This window comes from Podarcis filfolensis (genome assembly GCF_964270895.1).
Source record: "Podarcis filfolensis genome assembly, chromosome: 10".
In the NCBI taxonomy this organism is placed as follows: Eukaryota; Metazoa; Chordata; class Lepidosauria; order Squamata; family Lacertidae; genus Podarcis; species Podarcis filfolensis.
This window is the reverse complement of record NC_139612.1, coordinates 69,177,122-69,202,090: the sequence shown is the minus strand read 5'-3', so window position 1 is coordinate 69,202,090 and position 24,969 is coordinate 69,177,122. Positions and strand designations below refer to the sequence as shown.

General features: G+C 49.3%; 2 protein-coding genes across 7 annotated transcripts in view; one reads left to right on the top strand and one right to left on the bottom strand.

The window, feature by feature from the left end:
- Window positions 1-18,063, top strand: part of TASOR2 (transcription activation suppressor family member 2) — a 61,226-nt gene extending 43,163 nt beyond the window's left edge. For all 6 annotated transcript variants that reach the window (XM_083572458.1, XM_083572455.1, XM_083572456.1 and 3 more), the window contains 8 exons: window positions 522-963; window positions 3,199-6,915; window positions 8,665-8,790; window positions 9,674-9,827; window positions 10,682-10,790; window positions 11,876-12,057; window positions 14,608-14,722; window positions 17,162-18,063. In XM_083572458.1, coding sequence (XP_083428584.1) covers window positions 522-963; window positions 3,199-6,915; window positions 8,665-8,790; window positions 9,674-9,827; window positions 10,682-10,790; window positions 11,876-12,057; window positions 14,608-14,722; window positions 17,162-17,165 — 4,849 coding nt within the window. In that variant the 3' untranslated portion in view covers window positions 17,166-18,063. The remainder of the gene's footprint in view (window positions 1-521; window positions 964-3,198; window positions 6,916-8,664; window positions 8,791-9,673; window positions 9,828-10,681; window positions 10,791-11,875; window positions 12,058-14,607; window positions 14,723-17,161) is intronic.
- A 2,051-nt stretch (window positions 18,064-20,114) lies between these two features.
- The window catches only part of GDI2 (GDP dissociation inhibitor 2), a 28,011-nt gene continuing 23,156 nt past the window's right edge, over window positions 20,115-24,969 (bottom strand). Inside the window, exons 8-11 of the mRNA XM_083572898.1 lie at window positions 23,781-23,952; window positions 22,150-22,294; window positions 21,330-21,384; window positions 20,115-21,230 (exon numbers count right to left, since the gene is read on the bottom strand). Coding sequence (XP_083429024.1) covers window positions 21,075-21,230; window positions 21,330-21,384; window positions 22,150-22,294; window positions 23,781-23,952 — 528 coding nt within the window. The 3' untranslated portion in view covers window positions 20,115-21,074. The remainder of the gene's footprint in view (window positions 21,231-21,329; window positions 21,385-22,149; window positions 22,295-23,780; window positions 23,953-24,969) is intronic.

Genomic DNA, 24,969 nt, shown 5'->3' with positions numbered 1-24,969 from the left:
ATTAACATTTCTGTACCATCCTACAGTAGCTTTATGCATCCCCAGGTGAAAAGTGTCCAGTAGTTTGATCATCTTTTTTGTACAAAGTAATAATCATAAATAAATAAGAATTAAAATGTGCACCCCACCACCGAGACCATTCCATTGTAACTATCCAACCTCCCAAAATTTCAGCACCTCTTGGCGATGGTTTGACCCCTTTCCGTTTTAACAGTACAAATTCTACAAACAGCCCTTTAGATATTTCAAGATGGCTCTCATATCTCCTCTCCGTCCCTCTTTTCCAGGCTAAACATACCCAGCTCCTTCAACTGTTCCTCATAAGGCTTGGCTTCTAGACCCTTGATCATCTTAGTTGCCCTCCTCTGCACACATTGCAACCTGTCAACATCCTTTTTCAATTGTTTATGCAGGATATGCAGGACCCAAGCCATGTAAAGACAAAAATGATGTGATTTCACCCAGTCAGGTAGAGAGCCTTAAAATAAAAGTTCTCATTTCTGCATTTCCTTTTTCTGTAGGCCCTGGGACACCCGCATGTTGGATGATTCGGATGAAATGATGCGCATCCTGCATATGTGGGTGGCGCTGTTTTATAACAAGCCGTTCAGATCCCCTACAATAAGGAATGTGGTCGAATACCGCAACCCTTCCAAATTCGTCTCACTGAGAAGCATCGTGGATGCCTTTGAAGTCATTGACGACGATTGCGAGGGGTCGTACAGTTTGGAGAAATGCCCCGCGGACTCTCTATCCGATGATAACCGGACGCCCAGAGAAGCAGACGAGAGGGCGGTTTCTTCCTCGGAGAAGCCCCTCTCCTGTAATGAACTGTCCTCTACGAATTGCATCGATGAGGCTCCCATCGTTATCCCTGATGACCCCAGTGATCTGCCTGAGGAGGAGGAAGAGTCCCATGCTGCTGCCGGCAAACCGAAAGAGAAGGTTAATCCTTCTGACAAAGTAAGAAAGACTTCGGTAGATCAGCTCAGGCCAGATGTCAGTGTTGGGCAGGAGGCAGATGCTGAGTGCCAGGAGCCTGGCTGGTACACTTGGCACCATTTAGCAGGGAGGGGCTCAGAGCTACAGCTGGGCATAGCTGCATATATAAAACCATATGGGTAATTTAACTTCAAAGCCTGAAACCTCTTGCAGTTTTTGAGAACTGCCTTATAGCGACTCAGACCACTGGTCCATTTGACTCAGTATTACGCCGAGTTAACTACACTGACTGGCAATGATTCTCTCTGCCCTGTCTGCAGATGCCAGGGATTCAACCTGGGTTCTGCTTGCCTAGTGAGTGTTCTGCTACTGAGTTACAGACCTGATAACCTCAAATCTCATTCATGAGTGAAAATTGGGTAGAGTCGAGAGCCTACCCTGTTTCCCTGAAAGTAAGACATCCCCCGAAAATAAGACCTACTTCCAGTTTTGCCTCTCACTGTAATATAAGGCATCCCCCCCAAAATAAGACCTCCCCGATAATAAGGCTTCCCCCAGAATATAAGACCCCCAAAGCTACCGTAAGGTGTCTGACTCCTCTGGACCGTAGCGGCAGGCACCACCACGCAGCTTACTGATTGGCCACAGCACAGGCAGAGCTGTTCAGGCAGTGCCGAAGTCTCTTTAAATCAGAGAGCCCAAGCTGCCGCCTGCTGCTCGCTCTGCCCTGATGGAGTCTGGCTGACTCACAATTAGACAATACAGTGGTACCTCGCAAGACGAATGCCTCGTAAGACGAAAAACTCGCAAGACGAAAGAGTTTTTCGGTTTTTGAGTTGCTTCGCAAGACGAATTTCCCTATGGGCTTGCTTCGCAAGACGAAAACGTCTTGCAAGTTTCAATGCATTCCTATGGGAATTTGGTTTCAATGCATTCCTATGGGAATCCATGCTTCGCAAGACGAAAAATTCGCAAGACGAAAAAACTCGCAGAACGAATTAATTTCGTCTTGCGAGGTACCACTGTAAATGTGTACCGTATTCTTCTTCATGGAAAAATAAGACATTCCCTGAAAATAAGCATCTTTGGGAGCAAAAATTAAGACACTCTTATTTTCGGGGAAACAGGGTAGAAGTTCCTCACCCATGATTGATTGGATTTATATACCGCCCTCGATCATAAGATCTCAGGGCGTTTCACAGAATAAAATGTACAGAGGTTCCTAATAGACATTTTTATTGATAGCCACCTGTCAACATGTCCTCCATGAAACCTTGGAAACTTATCTACAGTGGTACCTTGGGTCTCAAACTTAATCCGTTCCAGAAGTCTGTTCGACTCCCAAAACCATTCGAAAACCAATGCTCAGCTTCCGATTGGCTGCAGGAGCTTCCTGCACTCAAACGGTAGCTGCGTTGGACGTTTGGCTTCCGAAAAACGTTCACAAACTGGGACGCTTACTTCTGGGTTTGCGGCGTTTGGGAGCCGAATTGTTTGACAGCTAAGCCGTTCGAGAACCAACATACCACTGTACGGAAATTAAAGGGAATTCGGCTTCAAATGTAAGAAAAGCCCTGCCAGTTCCCCTTTAATTTCCATAGACAGTTCCCATCAATTTTTTCTCTTGTTGCTGTTAGTAGTATGACAGTAGCCTCTACGGCAAATTGTGCTGTAAATCCCATAGAGCGTGATGTGCTTCCCCAGTGAACTTGGAACAACCAGCGGAGATAGAAAGCCAACATAATACTTATTTATTAAATAACTGGGATTAAAGAACCATCTTGGTTCAGGGAGGAGGTCTGAAGAAAAACCTGGGAAATGGAAAAACCTCACTTTTCAGGGCCCTATTTAGCTGTTGGACAGCATTATAGAGCCGGCTGCCATAATCTGCGACAAACACAGTGATTCGAACTCTGCCCTTTGTGCTAACCAGATTGAATGGTGAAAACAAGGGAAGATTGATGGCTAGGCCACGAGGCATGGCTAGCAGAGACTGTGCTTTGATTTGTGACAAGTTGTGGCAGCTTATTCTTGAAGCAGCACAGTGGGGTAAACCTTGAAGGAGCTCAAAAGGTAGGAGGGCCGAGGCTCTCTCAACTCCAGGCAGCGTGTGTTGGTAAACGTTTGCACCATGGTGTGATTTTGTTTTTAACTGCTCTAGGATAGTTTGCAGATTTTAAAAGCTATGGAGATTTATTTTTTACTTTTTGCCTTTCTGTCTCTCTGAACTTTTGAAACTTGGAATTTTTATTTCAGGTGGCTGTGGAGAAACCTGATGAAGAACTCCCACCGGATCCTGCCCTCTCCGCAGAGAGCCAGAGCAGAAACTTGACAGATGAGCATACCGAAGGGCGTTCGAGGCCTCAGGAGCGTGGAACTGATGCGGAGGCGACTGCGAGTGTCGACTTAGCTGAGGTTTCCCAAAGCGATGCTTCTTCCAAAGATGCAGAAGTCCTGGAGAATTCAGCCAGCAAACAGCCTAGTGCGAACACGATGGCCGGTGGCGTTTCTGCAGAAAAGATTTCTGAATTAAAGGCTTCCTCTCCTTCTGCAGAGGAGAAGGAGGACAGCCCACAGAGCGGGGGCGCCGTGTTGCTACGTCCTGCTGAAATAGGCTGGTTAGAAGCAGACAGTGATTGTGGGGAAGTCAACAAACCGTGTAGAGAGGGGAGGGGGTCACAGGATCTCCCCGTAGATGAGGAAGATATAGAGGGAGAGAGCACGGGGTGGGAATCAATTGAACTTGCTCTTTCGGACAGCAACGATACTGACTCAGAGCCCCGAGATATGGACTTGGACCAAGAGAACAGAGAAGAGGAAGGCTGTGCAATAGAAGACAGAGAAGCTGCCAGGGCCTCTACATCCCCAGTCACTTTTCCACCATCACCAGCCACAGTTTCCGAGCATCAGGCAGAATCACCTGGTACCCAAGAAGACTTTGTACTATCAACCCCTAATTCTGCATCTCTAGACCCAACAGATGCGGTTAAGGGTTTCTGCCTTTCAGAGGAAGATAGAGAGGATAATCTGTTTGATTCCCTTCCATTACGGACTAGCCCTGTAAATCAAATAACCCATGATGAAGTAGCCCAGTCTCCAGAGACAGAAGACGCCGTTGAATTAGCCAAACATCCCATGTCTCCAAACCAAATGGATGTGGCTGAAAGCACCCGTAGGTCCCAGGAAGATAACAAAATCAACCTAGAAGATTCAGCTTCTGCACAAGCTGCTGAATTAAAGGATATGGCAACTCGAGGAGAATCTGTAGAGAGTCGAGATTCTATTGTATTGGCAAACAGCCCCAAATTTCCAAACCCAGTTGGTTCGGATGATACTTCCTTTGGTTCCACGGAAGAGAAAGGAATGAATCTGGCTGATTCCGTTTCACTGGAGGCGAGTCCTGTCCATCAAACAAGTCCTGATGATGTAATAGAATTGCCAACTGCCCAGGAAGACTCTGCGGAGTCAACCAAACATCACATATCCCTAAATCAAATGGATTTGATTGAAGACGTTTCCCAGGAAGAGGGTAACCTGACTGACCCAAGTCCGCTGCAAACTTGTGGACCGTGTCAAGTGCAGAGCAGCCCACCAGTTCAAGGAGAATCCACAGAGAAACAAGAAAATTCTGCTTTATCGGCTCCAAATCTTGCACCTGAAAAAGAAATAGACTTGGTCATGGGTTCCTGTGTTTCGCCGGAAGAGGAAGGAATCCGCATGGCTGAAGTGGTTAAGTTGCAGGTTAGTCCTGTCTATCAAGCAATATCTGATGAAGAGGAAGACTTGCCGGGGAACCAAGAGCGCTCAGCTGAAAATAGCACACTCACAAAGCAAACACGTTCAGCTGAGGATTCCTGCATCCCTGAGGAAAAGGAAGCCCTCCACCTGGTAGGTGTGGCTCCATTGCAAGCAAATGAACTGCGGTGCAACACAGCCACTCAAGAGGAACGGAAGGCCAGGCAGACAACAGAACGACTTGGCGATTCTCAGGGCCAGAGCTGGCATTTGGATAATGAAGAATCGGACACCAGTACTGACAATCAAAAGTGTGGCGTTAACAGTGAGGACATTGAAGTCTCTCCTGCGCCCCGAGAATCGGCATCTGATGACGATAAGCGAAGCCAAGCTGTAGTTACTGTGCCTGAAGACATCAGGTCCTTTCTCTATGAGTTGATAGACACTGTGAGTGGCATGACGGCTGTGAGCAAAGAAACCGCCTTTGCGAAAGAGAATCTAGCCTTAAACTGGATTAGTTCCGTCACCCTTGAGTGTGTGACCCCTCCTGAGAGTGATGAAGAGAGTTATGCCACTGACAAGCTTGCCCATTATGACCCCAAATGGGCGATGACAGGTGACTCTTTAGCGCAGCCTAGCAACAAGAGAGACTCTCACATGGCTGTACAAAGATACGGGTGGTATCATTCAGCACTGCAGGGAAGCATAAGTTCCGGTCAAGTGGATGTTGCTGAAAGGAAGTCTCATCAAGAGACAGGAGCTGCTACGGACACCCTTGAAAGTTCTTGCTGTCCAGAGTGGGAAGACACGGGCACAAGAAGTCCAAAACGCCAGTTCCCCTTGATCCAAGCAGCTGCGTTGTGTGGGGTTGACCCAGGACAAGTTAGTTCGGAAGCATCCATGTTTGAGGACCAGCTCAGGAAGGCAGGCAGAGAAATGCTGCCCTTTATGCCGTCAGTGCGTCCTACGGAATGTTTATCCGAAGAATCTGGGTCATCTGCACATAAAGACGCACATGATCTGTATGAAAACCCGGTGGAGAATCTGGAGGACCCTGAAGATGCTCCGGCCGGTGAAAGACCCGTCTCATTTGTCGGAGCTACGGGCGTGAATATAAATTGGGAAAATAAATGTGTTTCTGTGGACGGTGTCCCAGAACTTTGCGGAGATGTGCATCACAGAGGTCAGCCTGAGAAACAGGCTGCCTCGCCAGATGCCATGGAAATGAGTTGTGCCAGTGATTTGAGCTGTGAGAACGAGCTTCACAAGGGTGAAGGCTGGATGTATCTGGAAAACAAGGTGACGGTGCCTGATGTTGAGGCTGAGACTATCCAGTACGACTGGTCGTCCTCATTCAGGGAAGGCGATAGGTCTCCCGAAGAGTCGGGACCTCTAAAGGACTATTTAAACTTTACTATAACCAAGAAGCACCAAGAAAAAAACCGAAGCTTTCAGTCTTCCAAGAGGCGTAGCCCTTTTTTCGGAGAGCAGGAATGGAAAAACTTCTCCGATAGGGCTTGGAGGGTTCTGAACGACCCCATTCAGAGCACTTTAGATATGGAGTGTCTGCGTTTCCACGATAAGCTAAAACATACCCTAAAGAAACCACAACCTCCTACCTCTGGCGAAGGTACTCCGGAGCGCGTGCTTCAGGTAACGGCAGAGACGTTGCCATCGAGAAAGGTCCCTGAAGCTCCTGAGCTCAGTGTGCCACCCAGGAGCCGAAGCCCGCTTCTGATAACTATTTTGAACCGGGGCCCGAGGCACAGTGCCCCACACGGCACCCCCAGGAGCAGACACAGCGACCCTTTTGAACCTCCTCCCCCGTTTGCTTCTGCCCAGGAATCGGTGAGCAATGCTGCTAGAACGAAAGGTCAAGGACAAGGGCCGGCTGCTCCTTTCCACCTCAACAAGTTAACGTACAATAATAAGCTAAAGGATTCCCGAGGAGACATATCGGTCATCATGGACGAGTTTGCCGAATTGAGCAGGTTGATGACGCAGGGCGACAGGCAGGCGAGTTTCGCGGCCAGAGAGCCAAATCCTACCTCAGAAGATGCTCTGGAGAAAAGGGGTCCCTCCTTGTCTCGGAGGACGACGTCCTACGAGCACCTCTTCACCGAACTCTGCAGCACACTACATTTCAAGCTGAAAACAGTTGCCCAGGAAGCTTGCAAAAAGCCTTACGCATTCTACCTGGTGGAAACAGGCGACAGTCCTTTCTTTGGGAGACTAAAGGTAAGATGTTTCACATTTTATTTTATTTTTCAAAAAAAAATATTGGTTTTCCACAAATTTTTAAACACACCAACAAATGAACAAACAAACATAAATCCTAACCTTATTAAGACTAATCTAATTAACATTGTTAAGCGACTTCCTCGTGTCCCCTTGGTTGAATTTCAGTGCATATCATTTTAACAGTTTTCCAAAACCTATATTCTCATAAAGTTAACTTAATCACTTAACATCTTTCTTACTTTCCTGATCTAAATTTCAACATATTAATTTATCACATTACATATTAAAATCCTAAGCCTATCTGGTATTTGCAAGCTTTTCCAGTCAATTTAACTTAACAAAGATGTTTCACATTTTAAATATTGCACCAGGTTTTAGGCGTTGGAGAAATCAGCAACGGGCGACAACTGCCCAGTGTGGATGGAACGCTTGCTTTTGGCTACACTGTAGTTTGCAAATTGGGAACCGGGTGCTTGTCTCGCACACCCCTTCTCTCAGCCTGGGTTTCCAGCTCCCTTCCCTTAACATAGGGAGCTCCCTTGCACCGGGTCAGACAATTGGTTCATTTAGCCCACTGTTGTTGACTTGCAGTGGCTTTTCAGGGGTTCAGGACTACCCACAGTCCCTTGGGATTGAACCCGGGGGGCTTCTACATGTGATGCAGATTCCCTGACCCTGGTCTTTCCAGTGTTGCTGGTGTGGAATGATGCTAACCTGGGTTCCCCTCTGAACCAGGGTATGCAAACCAGCTTTTAACCCTGCTCAGGAGGGGAATCTTGGTTAGTGTTTGCGCATGCTGAACAGTAATACGTGATTACACTGGGTGGCAGCGTGTGTGTGTGTGTGGCAGGAGGGAAAGAGGGAGAATCGCAGATTCCAGATGCAGGCCCAGGTTTCCACACCACAATGTCCAGGGTGTCAGAACTGGAGTTTAATGTTGAAAATGGCAGCACCAGTGAGGGTGTCCCAGTATCTCCTACTGAGGACCAGCCTCTAAAGGGCACCATGTTGACAAAGGCTGGTCTGCTTCATGGTGCATCTCCTCTTTGCTGATGGAGGTTTGAGCTAGGTGGCTTTTGAGATCCCTTCTGGCTCTGATTCTCTGGGTGTTCAGTCATTCTGGGGCTCTAGCATTAAAAAAAACAACCCAAACCTACTCTCAGCTGTCCATGTCCCCCTCCTCTCTTTGCTTTCATTTAAAAAAGGAACATCATATTTAATGTGTAGGACTTGATTGTATGGAAAGTGCTTTTGGGTGGGATTCTGCTGCGGTTAACAGCCTTGGGCGAATCTCCCATTTCAAGTGAGGAGAACAGGACACTAGAAGTGTGATATTAGCAGAACAGTGTTGGACTGTGACCTGGGAGACAAGGATTCAAATCCTCACTTCAGCCATGAAGCTCGCTGGGAGACCTTGAGCTGCTCCCTGTCTCTCAGCCTATCTTACTTCACAAGGTTGTTGTGAGAATAAATGGGGGAGGGGAGAGAGAACCATGCAGACCACCTTGAGCTCCTTGGAGGAAAAGGTGGTATATAAATGGAACAAACAAATAGCAATGAACACAGTGGATTTGTTTGTACTGGATTAGAGGACTCGTCTCTGTCCCTTCCCTGCAGACTTATCCTGAATTTCTGTTTCTGCTTGAAGACACAGAAAAACTCTGGTTTTGTTTTCATTTTTGCTTTTAACTGTGAAAGCAGCCGTTCTGATTTTGGTGATGGGCTTTTTTAAATGTTATGTTTCAGAACTTGCTGAAAAAAGGGAGTCATGTGGAAATGAAGCCTCTGCATTTTTGTAAGACAAGCCACCCCGAGGGAGACAGACTGATGGTCATCATTAGGAATGAGGACATATACCCACACATATATAAAGTAGGTTCAAAAGTGCCTTTCCCGTGTGGCACAGGAAAAACAGCTTCCGGATATTAAAACCTGGTTTTCTTCCCTCCCGCTCCCAAATGCTTCTAACGTTCCCCCTCCCTGGTGCTTCAGTGCTTCACGAAACATGGGAAGCTGCCTTCGTATTGGCAGACTTTCGGTTCATTGAGCACAGTTTGTCTACACTGACTGGCAGCACCTTTCCAGGGTTTTGCACAGACCCTCTGGGCTGTATCTGGAGAGGCCGGGAATTGGACCTGGGTTCAGTTCTGCATGCAGAGCAGACCCTCCGCCACCAGTATGACGTTCGGTTCACGATACCGGTTCCCAGCCGTCGCCAGCACTGGGCGTAGCATTCGGCTTCCTGCTAAACTTGAACCTTCACTGAGGCAAGTTTCCAGTCCCTGTGAGGTTGTGAAAGAGAAGCTTGCTTACAATGCAGTAAGCATCCTGCAACTTTGCTCGATCGTACAGCTGGCAGGGTTTCCCTCTGCATCACCCTAAATTTGGAAGGCTAAACAAGTTTTAGCAGGGAATACACAGGCCCGACTGCTATCTGTTGTGGGTAGGAGTTCCTGTTTCTGTGTGTGTCTTCCTCCCCAAGCCTGAGAAGGGTCAGATCCAGTGGTGGAGAGCAGGCGGGGGCGTGGCTGGCGCACGTCCTGGGGGTGTGGCGTGGCATGCCGCCTGCGGGGGCGGGCGGCGGCCGCGATGGCACCCACTGGGATCGCGCTGCCGGGAGCGGTGTGCTCCCCCGCACACCTCTTCAGTGGTCAGATCTCCTGCTTGTGCACCCGGTGCCACCCTCTGCCCACCCGAGGGAAATGTAACCGATGAACCAATGCTGAACCTGAAAAAACATTTGTCTCTTGGGCAGATCCCGTCCTTGCTGAGGCTAAAGCGCTTTCCCAGCGTGACCTTTGTGGGAGTGGACAACCCTGAGGACATCTTTGACAACACGCATCAGGAGCTGTTCCGCAGCGGGGGCTTCGTGGTGTCTGACGACAAAGTGCTTGAGGCGATGACAGTAGGTGAGATGTTGCGCCCAGTGTGCCAGTTCCGGAAAAGCACAGCTTTCTGGAGGTGGTGTGTCTTTCGAAATGGTGCACAGGGGTTGTTTCCTGTGATTGAATGTTGTGGCAGTATAAATAGAAGCAAACCTCCCCGTGAGCAAGTCAGGGAGAATATGTCTCCTCGTGTTAAATATTCGTCTTCCGCTCATATCTCCCTTAGATGCAGCCTGGTGCATCTCCCATTAGCATGGTGCTTTGCAGTGCTATGTATTAAGTCCTAAACAGTTTGGTACCCAAATACCTGAAAGAGCATCTCACCTGATACCAGCCACCTTGGGCCCTACAATCAGGAAGGAGACCCAGATGCTGGCCGTGCTGCTGGGCATTGCCCTGTCGGGGTTAATCCATGACAGGGCCTTCTCAGTGGTAGTTCCTGCTTGTGGAACACCCTCCCTGGCGAGGTGTCTCACTCATTATTAACATTTTGGAGGGACCTTAAAACGTTCACCCAGACATTTAATGGCTGAAATACTGTTTCTTGGCACCCTTGAAATTATTAACCTTTGAGGATACGTGACTTATTCCCCCCCCCCCCCGTTTATTAATTTCTTCAGGGTTTTTTTTTCCTTCAAGGGATGGGATAGCTTTGCTGTTTTGTGGGCTCCTTTGAGAGGAAGGGTGGGGTAAAAATCCAATCAATAATATGGAGGATGATTCAGTGAACGGCGACAGTGGCAATATTGATGGCTAAGGACCGGCGGCCTCAATAACGGGGGCTACCCAGCTGTTACCATGTGACAGTGGAGACTGAACTCTAGGCAGCCAAACTTCGTAGTTTTCACTGTTCTGTTGTGCTGATGCTCTTCCTGCAGGGGAGCTGAAGGACGCGTTCAAAACCTTGGAGAAGCTCAACTGCAGCCACGGGAGATGGAGCTGGCTCCTTCACTACAAAGAGACCAAGAGACTCCGAGAGGACGCCAGGTGAGGACGACTCTGGCGCTGACTAAATCCCTTCTCCTGCTAAATCCCTGCAGAGTCGTCGTCCCCCCGCTTCGCATACTTGCCCCCCCCCAGTCTTCCTTCATTGAGGGCCACAAACTTCCTCCTGCCGCCCTGGAAACCCCGTCCCACAAGCACAGCCTGCCGGGATGCCTTTGCTGGGCCCCACTTCTCCACGCAAGCATGTATTTCTTTCCTTACTCCCTATATTTACAGACTGCCCGGTTTCAAGCTCTCAGGTAACAACAAAGACAGTTTAAAACCACAGTTTACTGAAATGATCAAATAAATTGATTGAGGCATCGGATGCAGACACTGGGGATCTCCTTCCTCCCCTATACACGCAGCCAGGCCCTGATCCGAGCCAGTGCTTCCACATGCCTCCCCTCCTCCCGAGTAGCTTCTGTGGACAGTTCAGCAGCTGTCTTGAAGATCTTGCCTGCCTCTCTGTCTCCTCTGCTGTGAGGTCCGGCCAGGAACCCAGGCAGTGGCCATGGGGGCCTCTAGTCTGGGGTCAGGGGTGTCTGGCTCTGCTGCACTGGAGAGCCACTTGAGGATCCTGCTTTTTTTGTTGCTCCTTAGGAGGAGGTCTGGACCTGGACAGAACTGGTCTCTGGTTTGAGGACATTACCTAACCACGTTTCCCTTGAACGCTGCTTCCAGTCACATGCCTGCAGTGGGCTTCTTGGCCTGAGAAAGAGATCCTCTGGGTTCTGAAAGCCTGCAAGCCCAACTCTCTCTGCAGTGTAACACCCCTTGCATGTGCCCTGCTTCGCCCTGCTGATGGCTAAATGAAAAGTATTCAGTTCCTCTGAATTTCAGCACATGGAACTCCCATAGGATATGCCTGCATTCTTGTTCATTTATATAATGTCGTTAGCTCAAGAAGCAACTCTCTGGGCAGCATCCTGCATTGCAGGGGCGTGGACTGGATGACCCTTGGTGTCCGTTCCCATTCTACAATTCTCCGATTCTTATTCTGTGAATAAGAGGTGTGCTTTTGGGGCACAGTCCCAAACTCAAAGCTGTTTGGGACCAAACTCTCTTGACGTTTTGTTCTCCTGCAGGAAGGACCCTGCAGCTCACGCCAAGGAGATGCTCCTGAAATCCTGCCAGGGTTCCAACATCACCGAAGTTCTCCACTACCATCAGTGCGATTCCAAGTCTTCCCCGAGATCCGAGCATCTGAATTGCTTGCTGAACTTGCAGGTTCAGCACATCAGCAGGAGATTTGCTGTGTTCCTCACAGGTAGGGAGATCTTGCCACATCCTGGCTGTGGGGGCACTTCTCGTGTGGATATCTTCTTCTCTCCCCCACCCCCGCAAAAAAAGCCCCACATTTTCAGGGCAGTGTGAAAAAGGATGGGCAGACAAGCAGCCTTTGTGGGTCCTGGCCCTGCTGAGAGGGGCTTTCCACTGCCTTGAGCTTTTCCAGAATTTCCAGAGGTTTAGAGTATTTCTGAATGGCAGAGCAGCCAATGAGACCATAATGGGATCGTTAGGAAAGGGGTTGAAAACAAAAGTGTCGGTATCATAATGGGATTGTGCAAATCTATGGTGCGACCACACATGGGATGCTGTTTTCAGTTCTGCTTACCAAACCTACAAGAGGATATTGTAGAGCTGGAAAAGGTTCAGAAAACGGCAGCCAGAATGGTTTGGAGCCATGTTGGGAGCTTTTTAGTTTAGAAAAAATGAGAGCAAACTAAACATTTGGGACTTCTTTTCCCTTTTCTTTTTTTAGGGAAAAATGCAGGTGTAGCGAACTTTAAAAGAGGATTAGACAAATTCGTGGAGTCGATGGCTGCTAGCTATGATGGGAATATTTTACCCACTGTCAGATGCAGTGTGGTTCTGAATTCCAGTTGCGAGTATTCCCAAGGGGTGCGCTCTTGCACTCAGGTCCTCCTTGCAGGCTCTCCCAATTGTCCCCTGTGAGAACAGGATGTTGGGCTAGATGGGACTTTGTCCTGAACCAACAGACAGGCTCTGCTTACATTCATGTGTTCTCCAGGTGTTGTGCACTAAAACTCCCATCACCTCCGACCGTTGGCTGATGGGAGTTGTAGTCCAAAAGCAGCTGGAGAGCACTAGGTTTGCTTTCCTGATAGAGATCTGGTCTTAAGGCACACATGGGCATTTTGGGTTCCTGCTTCCCAGCTGGGACGCACCCCTTCTCTGTTACTGCCGATTGACCAGATAAATTGCTTTAAGACAGGGGTGTCAAACTCAAATTCATCGGGGGCCGCATCAGCAGTTCGGTCACCCTCAAAGGGCCGGTTGTATCTGTAGGACTTTATCAAAGTTATTTTTCCTTAGGCACTGGTGTGTGTTGTCTTGAACCTATACACTATTTAATATACCTATTCCAGTACGATTTTAAATAAGAATAGAAGAAGAAATAATAATGATTTTTTTAAAAAGATGACGAGATGGGCTTCCAGGCAGACTGGAGCTCCAACGGGGAGGAGACAGGAGCCTGTCCCAACAGAGCAGAGCAGAAGCAAATCTTGCCTCCCCCCGCCCTGCTCCCGCACTCAGGAATCGGAGGATACGGAGCTGCAGTTTGGACAGCAGCAGTTTCTTCCTTGCAAGGGAGCCCCAGCGGCACTGCAGGCGCGGGTGGCCAGGATGTCCTGCTGGGGCCCCGAGCTGCTGCAGTTGTTCCCGGGGAGGGGGCTATCCGCCAAGTCCTCCGGCCCGGAGAAAGCTGATGTGTTGGCGTGGGGAGGGGGGCGGTGTTTCGTAGCCAGGCTTCCACAGCCAAGTTGCTGGCAGCCTCCCACTTTGCTCCAGCTGCCCAGATGCCGGCGCGGTCCTCTTCGGGGTGGGAGGTGCCCCTGCTTTGCGGTGTGGCACACCGCCCGCCCGCCCGGCTCCCTCCACCCCACTCTGCGCAGCTGAACCGGCAGCAGCTTCGCTTCTCCCAGCGCGCCGCCTGTGGCAGGACCTGCGCCGGGTCCCCGCTCTCCACTCGCCTCCGCCGTTCCCTTCCCCGCCTGCCGGCCCCGCTACTTACCCACCAGGGCGATCCCCAGCCAGCCCCGCTGCCCGCGCCCCCAGCCATCTCCTCGCCAGCTGCAGATCCGCAGTGGCCTCTTCTTGCGGCCCGAGCGAGTGAGCGAGCGGCGTCCCAAGCGTGGCTCTCGCTCCCTGCCAGCCTCTGCGGCTCTCTCGGGCTCCAAAAGTTGCCCCGCACGCGCGACCCGCCCCCTCGAGCAGCCGCGCCTGGGAGGCTCCGAGGGGCGGAGGCAGCTGGCTCTGAGCTCGGCTTCGCGGGACCGCCTCCTCCGCAGCGAGCCCCGGACTGGACCGAGCGAGCAGAAAGCCTCTTTGCCCGGCCCGCAAGGCAGGCAAAAGCTGTGGGACCGGCTGGTAGGCAGCACCGACGGGGCGCGTCTGTTGGAGCCCTGTCTGCAAGCAGGCAGGGAAGGCTGTTCGCGTGGGTCACTTTTTAGAAAGGCAGTGAGCCTCCGCCGGAATGCGGACCCTAAAATCTGGGTCGGGACCAGTAAAAAGGACGAGAAGCTCGCTTCCTCGCCCTTGATGCCACGGGCCACATGACGAGGTCTGGCGAGCCGGATTCGGCCTGCGGGCCTTGTGTTTGACACCCGTGCTTTAAGAGGAGTTTCACAAGGCCAAAACTGATCAAGCATTTCCCCCAACCAACTCCATTCTCACATACCCAGAGTTGGCCCAGCTCACTGGAATTTAGCTTGTTGGGAAGCCATCTCACGGCGTTGTATATTTTGCAGAGGTAGCAGCAGTAACATCTCCTTTTCTCATTTGCTCCTTGCAGAGAAACCCAGCGCCAGCCGAGAAGCCATGGAGAATAAGGGGATCCTGGTGCTGGATGTGAATACTTTCGTGGCGACGGCTGAAAGTTTAGCAGCACCGTTTAGAAGTGGCTGTTGGTAAGCGGGAAACCACGGGGGTCGTTTTTTGTACCGGGGAGCAGCGCAAATGGAGAAAACTGGAAGGCTTGCTAGCACCAGCCTTAGGCGGCGGGCGGATTTCATGAGTGGCAGGCGTTGTGAGCGCTCCCTATTCTGCCCCTCTCCCTGCTTTTTTTTTAGAACGGGGGGTTGGAACTGCTTTCAACCAAAGTCCACAGTCCCTTCTGGGCACTGAATGGGGTGGGCGGGGCCAAATGCAAAAGTGGGAGGAGCAAGAGGGATGATCACTTTAGGGACACTTTGCAGCCAGACCAAAATGCTTTGGGATGTGCAAAGCGTGGGCTGGGGATAAAGAGCCTGTATTGGGGATGAGTCATAGGATCACAGAGCTGGAAGGAGTTCTGAGGGCCAGATGAAGAAGTTTGAAGAGGCCGCATTTGACCCCTGGGTCTCAGCACAGGGTTTTGGAGCAATATTGCTTACATGAGTTGGTACAATGCCCCAGAGTGATGAATCAGGAAGGCCCCGGTTTGAACCCCACCTCTGCCTTGAACTCCAGAGGGGGGCCTGAAAGCACCCCCCTCCCTCTGCTCCTCCCCATAGTTGCAATTTGAGGTTGATAAAATACTGAGTTCCCTTACATTGGAAGGATTATAGGGGAGGGGGCAACCTTAGGAGTCAGCAGATATCGTTGCTCTCACAGCATCCTTATTGAACATGAAGAAGGAGTTTGGATTTGATATCCCGCTTTATCACTACCCAAAGGAGTCTCAAAGCGGCTAACATTCTCCTTTCCCTTCCTCCCCCACAACAAACACTCTGTGGGGTGAGTGGGGCTGAGAGACTTCAAAGAAGTGGGACTGGCCCAAGGTCACCCAGCAGCTGCATGTGGAGGAGTGGAGACTCGAACCCGGTTCACCAGGTTACGAGTCTACCGCTCTTAACCACTACACCACACTGGCTCTGGGAACTGGAATCTCAGCGTCTGGTTGCTCACCCCACCTCAAGAAAGTGCATGCATGTGAAATGCTTTGAGCACTAAAGCACCATAAAAATACTAAAAATATCATCCTTGTTTCTGATGCCGCACTGCGAACAGAACGGTTGAAGGGCTCCACCTGGTGGTCTGTGAAAGACCTGCACCCACAGCCCAGTTTTTTTTCTGCCTCTCTTGTGTCTCCAGCCCAGGCACATCTTCATTACTTTTTCCGTTCTGTGGGGCCTCCTCCAAAGAGCTCAGTGCAGCATACATGATTAGCCCCTGCTGTTTTATTCTTGCAGCAGCTTTGGGAGAGAAGGGGGCTGGCCGAATGTCAGCCAGTGATCTCCTGGATTGACGGATATTTGAACCTGGATCTGACATCCACTTCATCTGCTTGTGGATGTTTTGATGATTAGAACACCTGCAGTATATGCATATGAATTACCGTATTTTTCGCTCTATAGGACGCACCAGACCATAGGACGCACCTTGTTTTAGAGGGGGAGAAGAAGAAAAAAAAACTCCCCCTCTCTGCTCAGCGCCCCTTCAGCGTAGCAGTAGGAGAAACGGAGCCCCTTCTATTTCTCCTCCCGCTTCGCTGAAGGGGCGCTGTGCAGCTCTCCCTCTCTGCTGAAGCCAGGAGAGTCTTGCTTTCCTGGCTTCAGCAAAAGGAACCCGAAGCCTTCGGAGCGTAGCGTGAGTTCCTGCTGCGCTCCGCAGGCTTCAGATTCCTTTCGCTGAAGCCAGGAGTCTATCCCTGAAGCCTGGAGAGCGAGGGGTCGGTGCGCACTGACCCCTCTCGTTCTCTAGGCTTCAGCGAAAGCAATGCAAAGCCTCCGGAGCACGGAGGGAACGCTCCCTCTGCGCTTTGGAAGCTTTGCATTGCTATCGCTGAAGCCAAGGAGCCTGCATTTGCTCCATAAGACGCACACACATTTTCCCTTAATTTTTGGAGGGGGAAAAGTGCATCCTATAGAGCGAAAAATACAGTAGGTTTCAACCAAGGTTTCCCAAACTTGGGTCTCCAGCTGTTTTTGGACTATAGTTCCCTTCATCCCTGCTAGTTAGGGATGATGGGAACTGTAGTCCAAAAACAGCTGGAAACACAAGTTTGGGAAACCCTGATTTAAAATAAGGCAGTGGGCTGGTTGTGATGGAAACTTTTGTCTGGAGGGCCAGTTTCCCCATCCCTGCTGGAGATGTTGAGTTGAAAGGGGAAATGTCTGTGCAACAGGAGACACCTCAAGGATACCAGCAAGCAAGACTTTGACCACTGAGATGCTGCTGGAAACAAAAATACTGTTTGAACTCAGACCCAAAGTATTCTCCCCCTAATTCAAGAGGATGTTGAATTATGGTAGACCGTGCCTTTTGTGTAATAACATCTCCTCCCTGCTCCGTATCAGTTTGCCATTTTGAAATACACAGCAGCATCAAGAGTGGTCCTTACTGTGATGTGTATCCCTTTATTTTAGGTAACAGAGACAGATGCCTTGCTGACCCTCCACGGTCCTGGCGCAGAACGCTGAACAAACCTGTTCAGTCCCAGGAGAGAAATTATTATTTTTTTCTGCTTCCTGACTTGCACAATAAAAATTGTGCCTCATGCATAGGATGTTTTCTTTCCTTGTTCTTCCCCACTCCATCCTTGAATAGAACGGTAGCTGTTTTATTTAAGGGCTGCTGTTTTATTTAAGGGTTGTAGAGAAAAGTCGTCTTTATTTAACCACAATGTGGAAAAACCTTGTAAGAAAATTATTTGTGTTATTGATAGGAATTGTCTTGCATAGGAAGAAGCGTTATAATGACTGGGTTGTGCAGCTAATTATAATTATCATTGTGGGGTGGGGCAGGGGAGGGGTGGGGGAACCTGTGTTACTTGAAGGTTTAGGAATCAGTCTGTTGGAGACAGTTTTTCCAGACATACGGTACCTAACAGGCTCCATCCACCTGGAGCTTCACTGCTATGCTTTTGGACACTGGCTCAGATTCATTTAAGCAGTGCAGTGGCAAAGCGGAACTGAGTCGCAGGTGGATCGTGATTGGTGTACTTAAATCACAAGCAACTTGGGGTCTGGTTTCCCCTTTTTAAAAATCACATTAAAACAAGTTACTGTGCAATGAACGTTACCTTCCAAGGTTTTTTTTATTCATCTTTTGCTGATGGGTATTAACCAGTAACAAGCAGAACTCCACCCCCCTTGTAGATAGCAGAGTTTGAATTCTTGGATTAAAAACCTCCTTTCCTCTCTGAACTATTTATGGTGTTGCAATAAAGGGCCTCCCCGAATTGCAGCACCGACGAGAGGCGGAAATGTATCTCTTTGCAGATTTTTTTTTGTAACTAACATTTATAAATAAAGCTGGATAAAAAGTTGTTGGCTTGAATCAATGCGAGCAATGTCAAATGACCGGGAGGGCGACAACCGCCGCAGACTCCAAAATTGTGGTTCATTGTTAAGTGTAAAGTGGATTTTGCACTGGGGCAAAGAGCTGCAAGCTTGCCAAAGCAGAGTGTGGGTTGGCAGCAGGTAGACAGACAGCAATTTTGGGCCTGAGGTTGCTAATGAATGAAGGGGTCAAGCCAGTATAGGGCAGCTGTGAAAAAGGCGAGTTCCAAGGGATCAAAAATGCTGGAGTCACAATGTCCTCTGGGGCAGCTACGGTTGGAATTTATATTTGACTACCATAAAATCTGATAATGGCATGGGCAGTCTTTTCTGCTATCAACATTGACCAGCTTCAGAGGGGCATTCTGTTTGGTTTGAGCACTGCATTGCCGCAAGGCTGAAATTCTCACTTCAAATCTGTCCTTAAGACCCGGTTCTTCCAGAAGATTGATCGTCAGTTGGCCTCAAGTGCTAATCATTCCTCCAGATTCACCACTGTAAGCTTTCTGCAGAGCAGGGATGGGGAAACCAGTCTCACTCATGCTGGGACTCCAGTTCACATCAGCCCCAGGCAGCAGAGCCAGTGGTCAAGGATGATGGGTGCTGTAGTCTAGCGACTTCTCTGCTGTAATTGTCCTGTCAGAATTTATCAGTGTTGTGTTGTGTCTACCTAGGGCAGATCCTTAGGCTTGGAAACAGTAATATTGATGGGCAATGGGAAATGTTCATAAGCCTGTGACCTAGACTTACCAGGATCTCCTCCATTCACCCTCCCACCGGGACACCCACCCACCCCATGTCTGCATACTAGGCAAAACGTCTGCAAGCATCATTGCATCCACAGTCTTCTCCAAATTCCAAGAGGGACTAGCTAAAATTGCTGAAGCACTAGGTGACATATATGCTATTGCAAATTGGTTTAGTGGTTACTGCTTCTTGGCAGGTGGCAAGGAGAGCATGAATGCGCTCTTCAAAATTCTCAACTGCACTGAGCACCATTTGGTGGAAAGGGAGAAATCCAAACGATGAAAACTAAGCTCCGACCTTACACTAGTGTTTGTGAGAGCAAGATGGACCTTGCAAAACGTTCAAGCAGAAAGTAAAGCCGACAGAAGCCCCCCCCCCAAACATCGGAAAGAATGCTGCCAGCTCTCGGTGCAGAGTATCTCCCTGGCAGTCTTAAGAACTAGGAAGTTTGTGTTAGGATATAGTTCCGTTCCACCATAAAAGGGTACAGCCATGACTGTTGTGTGTCACATATCTGTTTACTTCCAACGCTTGCTGGGAAGTTCCGTTTGTATATTGCTTTTGCTTTTAGCTGTTTTACTGGAGACAAAGAAGAAGAAAAAGAAGAGTTTGGATTTGATATCCCGCTTTATCACTACCCGAAGGAGTCTCAAAGCGGCTAACATTCTCCTTTCCCTTCCTCCCCCACAACAAACACTCTGTGAGGTGAGTGGGGCTGAGAGACTTCAGAGAAGTGCGACTGGCCCAAGGTCACCCAGCAGCTGCATGTGGAGGAAGGGGGAAGCGAACCCGGTTCACCAGATTACAAGACTACCGCTCTTAACCACTGCACCACACTTCGAAGGGAAGCAGACATGTTTTTTTCCTTTGTTCCTGCTGTTGAATAAAATGCTGTCTCCCCAGCAGTATCCCAACAGTTTGCAGGATCCACAGCTGAGCTCCCAACTGTGTATATGCCTAGACGACCATTTTGTTTTTCAGTGCTTCATCCAGACACCAAGAACAAAGGTAATGCAGCTAGGAGGCGGTTCTTAACAGGTTTGCCTATTCTGAGACTATCTGGAAATGATCTGCTAAGGGCCAAGAGGCAGCAGGACACACCCTCCCCTTTGGGAGAGCTCAAAGCCCCCTTCCTGCCTCCACCCTAGACCACTTCCCCCAACCCATTTGAGAGCCAACTAGGATCCTTGCCCTCAAGTCGTTACCAGGGCCCTGTGCATGCCATCTACAGAACCCCGTGGGGCGAAGGGAGAGGGCGACTGAGAGGTGAAATCAGACCACAGCACGGAACTCGTTTCCAGAAGTTGGCTTTACTTGGCAGTACAGAAGTCATCTAGAGCCTTCCCCACCAGACAGAAGCAGCCCCACAGGCTCCATCAAATCAATACTGCAGCGCAGTTTGGTCCACTTGAGAAGCCAGACGTGGTACAGAAGAGGAGAGGGAGGAAGAAAAATACTTGCACAAACACAGACACAACCTTGCCTGCTTTGGAGTTTCATTCTTGCACCAAGTTTTGTTTTTATTAGTTTTATCGCCTTGAAAACACAAAAAGCCTTGCGGCACAGTTGTGTCCCGACAGATGTAAACGTTTTGAGAAGCTTTTAAGGAGAGGGGCGGAGGTGGGAAGAGAGGGGCTGGAGGGGAGGAGGAGGAGCACACCGGGTGAAAATCCTGCCACGTGGCTGCAGTTGCTGTGGGCTTTGGCCGTAATGCAGCTTTGCGATGGAAGTTTAAGACTGGATGGGATGCGTCTCCTGGGCAGAGAGGGAGCATGGCAGAAAGACAAGGAAATGGCCAGCAGGGCACCACTTGCTTTCAATGGAGCACAGATCAAAAAGGAAAGGGAGGGGGCTACAAAGGGGTCAGGAGAAAGTGAGGCAGGTGTTAGGGGTTTGGGCTTGTGCACCCCACAATCTAGGTCAGCAAGGGAACTTTTAGCATCTGCTCATCCTTTAGTCAAGTTAGCAACAGTTAAAAAGTCAAGGGCGTCAGTATCTGCCAATTTTGACACAGCAACCTCGTTTAAAGAATAATTAACACATGATTATATCCAAAGAGGGGAGGAGCGTTTTCACCAGTGCAGGACTCTTTTTTTTTTCTTTTCAATCTCAGGAGATATGATTACAAAAAGCAGGCTTTTACAATATTGAACTTCGTACGGTGCTCGCTTAAGTCCCTCTGTGTATACGTAACACACACCCCCAACACCAGCCAATTTAGATCTCTAAGTTAAGACTTAAAAAAGCACCGTTACTGCTGGTCCTCCTCTCCGTAGATATCGTTCTTCTTCCGCTTCATCTCTTCGAAGTCGAACTCTGATCCCATCATCCTCTTGTAAATGTCTTTGATGTCATCACACGTCGTCTCAAAGTGGGTGGTTGCGTCGTAGGTGCGAGAAATAAAGATCTAGAAGAAACCGCAAGCAAGGGGGTTTACTGTCAAAGCTTTCCCCTTCCATCCCATCCACCAGGGCGTGTGGTCTTTTGCTTCCCAATTCATACAAACCTGGCTCTCTCTGCCCAGGTCAGTTGGTGCAAACAGGTCGCAGACGCTAACAAACCTAAGGGAGATGAGAAAAGAAAAATCACTTTTAATGGCAATTCTGAAAAAAGCTTTTAAGTATGTTTCTAAAGGGCTCTCCCAGGGAGGTTGGAGCAAACTTATTTTCTCCTCTGGAAGCTAGGACTCGTACTAATGGCTCCAAGTTACAAAAAAGGAGATTAAACAACAGAAATAACTTTGATGGTAAGAGCTGTTTGACAGTGAAATGAACTCCCTCTCACACACAGAACCCCTCCACAAGTGGCCTCAAAACAAGCAGTTCCTAGAATAAAACGTAAACCTGACCATTAGGTCCAGTCGTGACCGACTGTGGGATTGTGGCGCTCATCTTGCTTTACTGGCTGAGGGAGCCGGCGTACAGCTTCCGGGTCGTGTGGCCAGCATGACTAAGCCGCTTCTGGCGAACCAGAGCAGCACACAGAAACGCCGTTTACCTTCCTGCCGGAGCGGTACCTATTTATCTACTTGCACTTTGACGTGCTTTCGAATTGCTAGGTTGGCAGGAACAGGGACCGAGCAATGGGAGCTCACCCCGGCGCGGGGATTCAAACTGCCGGCCTTCTGATCAGCAAGCCCTAGGCTCTGTGGTTTAACCCACAGCACCACCCGCGTCCCTCAGTTCCTAGAATATGTATGCTCAAATAACCCATAATGCATGGCAGGTGTGGGGGTGGCTTTCCTCTGCCAAGTGACCCCTCTTCCGGAGCTCAACAGGCCCTTTGCCTCCAAGCGAAGATGGCGAGTTTGGAGCAGGGGAACTTACTTCTGCTCAATAGGCTCAAGGAGCTCCAAGGCAGGCTTGATCTCCTTCTCTGGGTCGTTCGTCTCCACGGTAGTGCTCACAATGGCGATGTACTTCCCTTGCGCTGCCACGTTGTGCGCGGATGAGATCATGCAGACATAGATGTCTAAGAGAGACAAAAGGGGCAGGAGTCAGGGGACCCCGTTTCTGGCTTGAGCTGCTTTGCCATCCCCGTCACAACACGCGGCTGAATTAAGACTTGCAGCAGAAACACAGCAGGATGCTGCAGCCCAGGCTCTGTAGAGTGTGCCCAGCCCACCAGAACAGGAAGTCATCCCAGAAGTATCTGTTAGGAGAGCTCTATAAGTTAGCAAGAGCACTGATGCCGCGGGAAGGATCCAGACTCAAGCATGTAAAGAGCTCTACTTGGACCCTCAAATCTAGACCGAGGTGTTAAGTATTAGGGATTTTATCCAGTAATAAGTCAGTCTCATTCAGTAGCACCAAGAGATCTATTAAAACTCTTCCGTTCCAGCTGGTCATTACAAGAATTCCCTAACTAAGAAACAGTTTGCTTTTCCTCCAAATCTCTCTTTTTTTGGTCACAAACAGGAAGTCTAAACTGTCTTATTGCTGACATTTGCAAAGCAGCCCTGGAAGCCTTTTTTCAACCGAAGATTGTGTCAAAAATGCTTCACATAAACACAAAATATAGATAATATAGATAACATGAGCATTCTCTGAAACAATACAGTAAAGAAAAAAGAACTTGGAAAAAGAGTCTGCCCAATGAAGAGGCAGAATCCTGAGAAACATGTTAACAAGAAGCCGAACCACTGCTCCTACTCCAGCAATTTCTACAAAATCCAATTATCCCGAAAACAGCTTCAAAAGGATAATGATACAAAGCTTTGCTCCTCTACAGAATTACCATATTTTTTTGCTCCATGAGACACACCTGACCATAAAACGCACCTAGTTTTTAGAGGGGGAATGCAAGAAAAAAATTATTATTTAAAGGGAGCGCAGAGCAGAGCCTGTATGCATCCCAGGCTCTGCTCAGTGCTCCCTTTCATGAGCCGCGTCACTGACGGGCTGCCCTTCTCCTTCTTCGGAGAAAAGCCCCCAAGACACACGCTCCGTGCAGCTCTTTAAAGGGAGGACGGCTCTTGGGGGCTTTTCCGGGAGGTGGGGGAAGGGACTGAGGGACTAAGCCTGAAGCTAGAACAGCAAGAGGGATCGCTGCGCAGTGATCCCTCTCGTGTTCTGGCTTCTGGGGTGGCTGTGCAGCCTGCATTCGCTCCATAAGACGCACACACATTTCCCCTTACTTTTCAGGAGGGAAAAGGTGTGTCTTATAGAGCGAAAAATACGGTAGGTATGTCTAGGCTACCTTGGTCAATGAAAATGGCTGTGGTCTTCCAGGAAATGTCCAATCCCAGAAGGAATATGCTGGTTTATGCCACCTGTCAATCTCACCTGACTTAGTTGTAGTCTACTAAATAAGAAGAGAACCATCAACACACCACTCATTTTTTAGCAGTTCCTACTGGGGTTTGTCTTGGGTCACTCGTTCATGACACGACACATCAACAAGAGAGGCTGCAGGAGCCGTATGGCTCAAGCGAACCGACCTCATCTTCCAAGCTTACCCGATTTCCTGTTAACCTGGTTCTGGGGAATGATTATCTGGCACGAGTTGGCATCGTTGGTGTTCTTGATTGGGTGGCTCAAGATGCAGATGACCCGGATGACTTTGCCGGCCTTTTTCACTCTCTCCGGGACATAGCTGGGGTCGCAGATGAGCTGCTTGCAGCGGGCAATCTGCAGGGGAGGAGGCACCAGTTTAGGGGCCCTTTCGTTTTCAAACCGACTGGATGTCAAGGTTCATCAGGAAGAATACTACAAGAGTGGCTCAGCCAGCGCCTGTCTGATACAGCTGCCACACCCCATTTGAACCAGGCAGAGGACCTTCTCAGTGGTGGCACCCGCCCTGTGGAATGCCCTCCCATCAGAGGTCAAGGAAACAAACAACTATCTGACTTTTAGAAGACATCTGAAGGCAGCCCTGTTTAGGGAAGCTTTTAATGTTTGAAGTTTTACTCTGTTTTTAGGCCTCTGCTGGGAGCCGCCCAGAGTGGCTGGGGAAACCCAGACAGATGGGCAGGATATAAATGATATTATTATTAATCTTCCACTCCCCTGAAGGGGTCAAAGTTTGCTCCAATTCTGCTCTGCTGGGAAGGGCAGTGAAGGGTCAGCAACACAACCAGCCTCCCCCTGGGCCCTGCTGCTTCTAAATCTGCGCGCAGGAAAGCTACTTTCTAGTAAGCAGAGTAGGAAAGAATGAAGAAATGCTTTGGCAAGGACAAGGAGTGCCTTGGATAGTATTTCTCCCCATCCTTTGCCCACACTGAGACTCTAACTAGGGGTAGGCAATCTAAGAACTGTGGGCCAGATGCGGCCCAATCGCCTTCTCAATCTGGCCCACGGACAGTCCAGGAATCAGCGTGTTTTTACATGAGTAGACTGTGTCCTTTTATTTAAAATGCAGCTCTGGGTTATTTGTGGGATCTGCCTGGTGTTTTTACATGAGTAGAATGTGTGTTTTTACTTAAAATGCATCTCTGGGTTATTTGTGGGGCATAGGAATTTGGTTTTTTTTCCTCTTCAAAATATAGTCCGGCCCCCCACAAGGTCTGAGGGATGGTGGACTGGCCCCCTGCTGAAAAAGGTTGCTGACCCCTGCAACATCCACCTGCCACAGCAGTTGATAGGCATTGACATCCCGTAGTCAACCCTCCCTCACCACCCAACTGAACATGTCCTAGGGCCTTTTCA